We start from the raw sequence: 8001 nt of genomic DNA, 5'->3' as shown, positions 1-8001 counted from the left end.
TTCTATTTTTTTCTCTTTTATTTAAAGAGTATTTAAGTCTTCAGTTGAAGAACTGAGGTACAGTTTACAGTTCGAGAGAGCAGCAGCCAACTTCGCTCGTGTAGTCGTCTCCATGGTTCAAATCACGCTCAGTATCCTATTCTGCTGGATGACATTCTTAGTACCCAATGTAACAGATGCAAATATATCATCAATATAGTCATCTGAAGTGATCTCACTGAGGGCTTCTGATCTGGAAGAAGCTCAGAGAGGCTCTGGATCTTGATCAGGATCTGAGTTGTGGATGAACACAGGAGCTGAGTGTGCAAGTCCCTAATGTCATCTCCTTTTCATACAGCTCCAGTCTTAGCTTGTGAAGAGCTGCCAAGCTCAGGAATCTGATCAGCAAAGGAGTTGGTCATCCACTGGCCGTCTGGTATCGGACCCGCTGCATTTAAATTTCTAGGCTCTGTGACTGACGCTCCTAGAAATGCAGAAAAACAGTCATTAAGCTTTATATCAGCTACTCGTTTACCCTTAATGTAGTGGTTTTGTTGTGGGGAAGTGGGGTGATTTACACATTTATTACAATAATATGTTTGGTGTCCCTGGTTCTGCTACACCCAAACTACCATGTCATTACCACGGTAGTGTCTTTGCAGTGCTGAGAATGGTCCATCTTGTCAGTGGGGGACCTATGGGGGGGTGCTTTTTGACTGATAAATAGGGTACTGGTGTACAGAGCAACAGATGTGCTACAGTAAGTAATTGTATACCCACAAAGATCATGGATGGTCTTATAGGTGCCTAATAAAGTGCTGAGTGAGTATAGAAAGCTAATGTGGCTGATTATCTAAATTTACAGGTAATTAATTACTTATAGGTAATTTGGCATCTTAGAAAATGAGTTACATTACACTGCTTAAGAAACTCAACAGCAAAAAATGCTACTGACCTGCTTCTCCAGAAGCGAAAGCACAATGGCCATTGGGTTCCTCATTTCCAGGTTCCCCATATGCCCCTCCAAATGCAGCCTCATATCCAGGATCATACTGCTCCTCCTTAATTTCCATCCTCTTAGCATCCTCTGAAGGAGCACACGGACACAGCATTGCATTAATAACGTAGATCAAACAGATATACACAAAGCACAGAGGATAATTAACGAATAGTGACCACTCACCTTTAGCCAAGCCGAGATCAAAGCTGTAATCAACTTCCTCTACTTCCTTGGGTTTGGCCACTCCCTTGAGCTCGTCCCGGAGTTCTCTGAGCTTGATGTAGAAGTGCACTTTGTCCTGAGCTCGAGGGAACTGCGCACAGCGGGCACTTGACGAGGGCATCAGGTACAGAGCCTAAAGACCCACCGAGAGATTAGAGGTTGGCCATGTTTGTTTTGTCAAGGGACATGCATAATAAGGCTAATAATCTTAAAAAAACAGGTCCTACCGTGTCCGAGTCGGGAATTCTGTGAGGCTGCAAGCCAAATTCTAGAGTTTTGGGCTTTTTTCCAAATATCTCTCTACAGAACATTTCATATATACCTGTGTTCAAAGGAAGGCATGTTAGCATAACATTGATGTTTATCACACGTGTGAAAGTAATTAATATTCAATAATCACACTTACATTTTCCATTAAAAACTGCTATGAGAGGCTTGAACTTCTTAATCTTTTCCACTAAAATTTTTCCTCCCTCACGAAGTTCTTTACTGCATAAACAATGGAAAGAACAGTCAGTTTTACATGTATTACCTTTGGATCCAAGGATGCAGATGAGTTTTAAAGCTAGCATTTGCTCTACTAACAAAAACTTATACCACCACAATGCTAATTAGATAAGCAGTAAGAATGTGTGTAATTAGCAGTTTATTGAAATAAAATCCAGGCACCTATTGGGTTCCCAAATTAGTTTTAGATTCTAAGCTAGGACTTTGTAGTACTTTGTTTGTATGACTAAATAAAGACCCTTCTAATAGTGGAAATCAGATATTAAGAATACAGATAGCTACCAGCGTAAATGTAAACACATGTAGCTAAGCAGCAGTTATACCTTGAGAGGTCTTTGCTGCCCGGTGTCGCTCTTTCCACCATGTTAGTAAATCCGATACTGTATTTTTCAGGGAGGGTCTGGTCATGCATGTGGTTTAGCAGTTGCTCAGTAAAGCCAGAAAGAAACAGGCACTTCCCTTAAACAAAGAAATTAAACAAGATTACAAATGTCATTTGAAGCATTATGAGAACTGAGAGGGTTGAAAGGCTTTGGTATTAAACTTACAAAAATGGTTTCCAGGTCCAGGGAACCACCTTCCTATGTAGGCAGCCATTAATCCTGGATTGATTCCAATCTTCGTGGACAAAAGAAAGCGCAATAAAAAAATAATCTAGCTGCATATTATGGCATTAAACCTGTATACGTTTTTTACAACTCAGTTTACCAGATTAAAATGAATACTTACAATTACATAATCTAGATTATCAGTAAGGATATCTGGCAGGGTCTTTTTCATGACTTCCTCCTCTGACATGCCTTTAAATCGATCCACTTTCCTTTTAACTTTCTTAAAAGTTTCATCAATCTTCTCCTGTGCACCTTCACCTGACTCTCCCTCTTTGGTCACCTTGGCTTTCTTGGGCTTGGGACCTGGTTTAGCTTTGGGTGCTTTGGGCTCTTTTGGTGCTTTGGGCTCTTTTGGTGCTTTGGGAGCTTTGGGCTCTTTGGGAGCTTTGGGCTCTTTGGGAGCTTTGGGCTCTTTGGGTGCTTGTCTGCCTCTCTTTCCTTTAGCAGGAGCTAAAAAAAAATGTGTGTACATTTATGAAATACTCATCTGCCCTTCTACAGCAATGCAAAAAGTTACTGTAAACATCTAAAATCTCAGTTAACAGTGAGCCAAAAATGCACTCAAATCCGATCATGGCTAGAGATGCATTGTATGTTTTATCATCAGAGCAAATAATGGCATGAGACAGGTGTCAGTCTGGTTTGGCGTTTTTTTTTTTTTTTCAGATTTAATCCTCCTTATGTATTTTATATTATGACAGAATGTGATCTTGATCAATACAACACAGATTATAAACAGTGTTAAACCACTGGTGTAAGGTAACTTACTGCAGAGAGTAAGCTTGGTTATGGACAACAGTAACGCTATTAGCCATCTCTTATACATTTGGTATTATATCAGAAATGTAAAAATGAAATCAGGAGATCCCTACAAGTTTTTTGTATCCAGTCACCCATAACCTAATTAACTATCTGCAGTTGTGCTTTATGCCACCGACACAAAATTTTTTAGGTTTGTTTTTCATTTCATTTTATTAACATCTTTATCCTGCTCAGGGCCATGATGGGTCTGTTTGCACTGGGTAACACTGGCACAGGAAAGGGATACACTGAACAGGTTTGGCCATTTCATACCAAATGCCAGTTCTGTCTGGTTAGCACTTCTAAACTTTTTTGGTGTTGTGTTTTTTCCTGGCAATTTTATTTCAAACAGCCAAATAGCATCAATATCAAAAAGCACTGGTAACACCTGAATCCAGAAAAAAACTATAAACAAACCACCTAAAATGCACCCCTGTTTTAGACAGTTTTCTCAAACTCATAATTTACTTCATTTTAGCTAACTGTTTTAACAATTCTGTTTTACTGTGTTCTCCACTAGTATTTGCAATAGTAAAAACAATGACATGTTGACCTGTGCCCCTTTAACAGTTCAAGTAAAAATAACTTCATATGCAAAATTAATTCATTCATACCTTGCTGGGGAGCAACAGGCTGAATCTGTGCAGCAGGCTGTGGCTGAAAAGGCATTTCATGCATCATGCCCTCCTCTCCAACTCCCTCCATGAATGGAGCACCATTACCATTAGCCATATGAGAATATTGTGCATGGAGGGCTTGAAGATGTTGCTGTGCTGATTGAACCCTGAAGAATGCAAAAGAAATTAAGCAGAAATACTTACATTTAGATAAGGGCAAACATTATGGCAAAAACATCCTATGGTAATACTAAAGACACTTGGACAATACAAGATATATATAAACAGAATTTTCAAACAAGGTCACAAAAAAACAAGTATTTAACCAAACAAAAAACAGGAATAAAGTTGCTGGTGAGTAACAAATTAAAGTGCAATTAGTTAAGCCTGCTTGCTACTAAGTATCAGGCTGTTAATTTAATGAACAGAGAAACTATTCCACATTTTTATTATATATATAAGCAAAAAAAGATTTCAGGAATTAGCATAGTTAGTTAGTCAGTCATACTGGTCTGCTAGCTGCTGACAAACTTTGACAAACTGCTGCTGACAAACTTTGTGTAAAATATGCATTTTGTCTGCTGAACTAGTTCTGGTCTACAGAACTGGAAGTAGGTCACCTATTGCTTAAATGAATTTGGACAAAATGTGCATTTTTAATTACCAAATAGTGGTGATGTAACGATGCACCACAAGACAGTTAAAAATCGGTGCACATGTGCCACGATTTGAATCGGTTATTCAATAAAGATAAATCAATATTCACTTTAAACAACAGAGGGCACAGGCGCTATTGTTTTTTTTTTACACAAAAAAGTGAAACCAGCATTGTTTTGCATAGTTAACCTACCTCAGAAATAAAAGGGCATTCATTATTTAGATAAATAAAAGATATGCACAAAAACAGTATTTTATTTTATTTTAAAGAGAAATAATAAAAGGAAAGTTTGTCATAATTTGTCTTCAATTTCATTTTGTTTTAAAAAAATCGGGGGAAAAATCGTATCGTGAACCCAGTATCGGGAATCATATCGCATCGTGGGTAGAGTGTATCATTACATCCCTACCAAATAGTAATTTCATTATTTGAAAATAATAATTAGGTGATAGTAAATGTAACAATAAGACTAATGTAAATGATAATTGTTCAAAGGAAACTTCAGAAACCACAAGTGTACTAAACAACAGTCATTGTGGTTTATAGTTTAAAGGTCTCAACCAACAAAGCAGTCATTTTATTGTACTAATAAAACAATTGATGAGCTTGGTTTGCCAACTCATTAGAAAGCATACGTAAAACCAATTTTACAATGTAGTGTGATAAACCCAAACAATCACAATTATCTAAAATGATTGCAACTAATGGATTTTGTACATAACTAATTAACTAAATAAGACAATCATTGTAGCCAAATGATGATTATATGATATACAGTTGAATACACTAGTTTACAGGGCCAACACATCAGCATGTATAGTTCTCAAATGGGCAGAGAACAGCTGATTAGAACAACAAATGATTTTTTCTTAGGTCTTGTCTGTTTTTAATGAGTACAGACAGTTTGGTATTTGCCACCGACCACAGGCTGGTAATCGCCGTCAGTATAATTTCATCTCAGTGCAAAGCTCCATCAGAAAGCTTAAAAATACAGCTGGCAACAAGTTACAATTCAGTTCTGGCGCCATTTGATACAAAGAGGGAGTTTAACTCACCAGTGCTGGACATAATCCGAGGGGACATGAGGCAAAGATCCGCAACTTCTTTCATCCATCTTTACTGAGAAATCAAAATTCATGTTTATGTAAGTTTAAATAACTAATGCTTGCTACTTTGATAAAGCAGTATGTGTCTAACCAGTCTATCAAGAACCTAATTAGTAACAAAAACTAATATTTAATACTTATTTAATTACGGGAAAAACAAAAAAAAATAAACAAACGAGAAATATACATATAGAAAATAAAACCAATTTGGTCTAGAAATTAGGTAGTTGGTCGAATACATCCAGCTGGTTAACTACTCGGCTTGGTTGCCATTCTTGCATTTCTATTGAACTCGTAGACTGCTAAACTACGGCTGAGAGTCGATTCTCCAAATGCCGAGTCGACTCCCAAGCTGTTGAGTCGATACCACAGAGTGTTGGAGAAATTGAGCATTGTTCCTTTACTGCTATATCAGATTATACATTTGTACTTTCAGCTGCATTCTAGTAAGGTTCAGACAGGAACACACAGTGGACATGGAGCCAATCCATCACTTACAACGTAGAGCAGCCAATCCACCTTCTGCATGTAGAATAAAACAACCAAGGTATTTGAAGTAAACGCATGCAGACACGAAGAGAGCACGTAAAGCTAGTCACAGTTTACATAAAGCGAACCCAGGTCTACAGGACCCCATGTTGTGAGCACCCAAATTACAAGCTGCTCAAACAGGGTTGCAGTGGGTACTGTGGCTCCCCTAAACACCCTTCCTGGATAGCTTTTGCAAGGCATTACACGTTATCCATTCAGTTACATGTTAGAGCAGCCAATTCACCTACTGGCATTTTTTAAATCGAAGAAAGATTACAAAGATGTAACATATACATGGAAAAGTCAAACTCATGTATCATGTATGTGTCAAGATCATGTATCATTCATACTGTTACAAATGTGCATGATCTATGCACTGTGCATAACTAATATTTCACAGGGAATCGAAAAACCACCGATTCCCAACATAAGGAATCGAGTTCAGAGTCGAATCCAAAATTATAAAATCGAACAGGGCTAGCTGAATTGTTTTTTAGGTTTGTTGGTTCAAAAACATGAATGGAATGGATTTTAAAATAGTTTTTATTAGACAACAAATGTTCACAGATTTAAACATCCAATTAATCCTATTTCTTTAGTTTTTCGACTGGAAAACTTCTCTAAAAGCACTTGGCAATAGTTAGCATTGGGGGCTAATTAGCTAAATACGGTGTTTTCTTATAAATGATAGAGTACCAAAGCAAATACTACAATATTAAGTAGTATGCGTACTCATACTCTACACTGGTAATATAATGTTACTATTCTTACATACTATTTAGTTTAGTAGTTTGTACTTTGGAAGGCAACATTTCATGGTTTATGAATGAATGTCAATTGTTAGCTAGTTGTGTCGTTTCACGGATATCAAAAAGCCTTCCATTACTTGATAAAAATGTGTGACATGTGATATTATACATACCGTTTATATGTAAACGTAGAATAATAGTAATCCAATCAAAATTATTTCTTCTTTAGAAAAAAACAGATAAAAGCAACAAAGAGCGACAATGCTGCAGCGAGCCAGCAACGAATCCGGCACTGGAATAGACCAACAACTGTGGAGGAGGGGGTGTCGACTTCACGCTGCACTACTTACTCTACAAACACTACCGAATTATCTGCATAAATATCATTTATTATTAATAAGCTTGTACTATGCTCCACATATGTATATTTTAGCTTATTTATTCCTTTTCTTTTAAGATTTTATTTTGTATTTGTCCACCATACCCCCCCTCCTTTTCAGTTTGACGTTTAAATGTATCAAAGCTGGACTCTCATTGGCCGTCGCTTCTTCTGTAAACACTTCATAATAAAGTTACATTCGAGCAGCCCGTATAGCGAATATTACTGCTCACTAACGTGTGTAGGGCTGGAAGATATAATAATGTACTTTTAATGTTTTGATACATCATATTACACTTCTGCAGGCGTGCGGCTACATATTTTGGGCCTCTACAAAGGACCATACATTGTGCTCCTTGCCTCACCACAAGCAGTTACACCCAGACCTTCGTAACGCTACCGTTGATAAAAAATAAATAGCCTAAATCTTGCTTTTATTTAACTTGATTATTTCCAATAAGCAATAATATAAGATACACGTGCTTAAATCATTAAAACGTGTTAATACAAAATGAAAATAAAAATAATAACAATTTTTGCTATTTTTTACCTTAACGAAAAAAACAGCTCACGGTTTGGGTTGCCAAGTCAGGCTTTTTTAGGATGGGGGGAATGGAAAAATGAGGTAACATTTACTGAAGCATCGCTTAGGATTGTAGAGGCAACCCTCACTAAAACTGTTTGCAAGATGCAAACTGTATCATTTATGAGCTTAAAGATGTCATAGTCTGAAATAAAATATATCTACCTTTTTACTAAAACCACATTTGTGAGTTTACTATGTATGTCAGTTTATGACTTTGTTAAATATGTAACAAACATAATATGCAACAAATATAAA

At 37.0% G+C, this 8001-nt stretch overlaps 1 protein-coding gene and 1 long non-coding RNA gene across 3 annotated transcripts; one reads left to right on the top strand and one right to left on the bottom strand.

Annotated features, from left to right (window-relative positions):
* Positions 1–6998, bottom strand: tdg.1 (thymine DNA glycosylase, tandem duplicate 1). 2 transcript variants are annotated; one of them, XM_063000742.1, is made up of 11 exons: positions 6955–6998; positions 5451–5509; positions 3735–3904; positions 2438–2769; positions 2257–2326; positions 2032–2167; positions 1608–1690; positions 1429–1523; positions 1163–1334; positions 935–1066; positions 1–463 (listed from the first exon to the last, which is right to left on the bottom strand). In XM_063000742.1, exons 2-11 carry the CDS (start codon positions 5507–5509, stop codon positions 330–332), a joined length of 1383 nt encoding a protein of 460 aa, XP_062856812.1. In that variant the 5' UTR covers positions 6955–6998; the 3' UTR covers positions 1–329. The 2 variants fall into 2 exon arrangements, with proteins under 2 accessions (XP_062856812.1, XP_062856811.1); XM_063000741.1 differs by lacking the exon at positions 6955–6998 and having other exon boundaries at positions 5451–5583.
* LOC134319519 (uncharacterized) lies at positions 5400–7297 on the top strand. The gene is made up of 3 exons (XR_010013522.1): positions 5400–5539; positions 5938–6048; positions 7011–7297. It is a non-coding gene; the product is annotated as an uncharacterized LOC134319519 (long non-coding RNA).
* The last annotated feature ends 704 nt before the right edge of the window (positions 7298–8001 follow it).

Source organism: Trichomycterus rosablanca, chromosome 8, assembly GCF_030014385.1.
Source record: "Trichomycterus rosablanca isolate fTriRos1 chromosome 8, fTriRos1.hap1, whole genome shotgun sequence".
NCBI lineage: Eukaryota > Metazoa > Chordata > Actinopteri > Siluriformes > Trichomycteridae > Trichomycterus > Trichomycterus rosablanca.
Note: the sequence above shows the minus strand (reverse complement) of the source record. Positions and strands in the feature narration are given on the sequence as shown.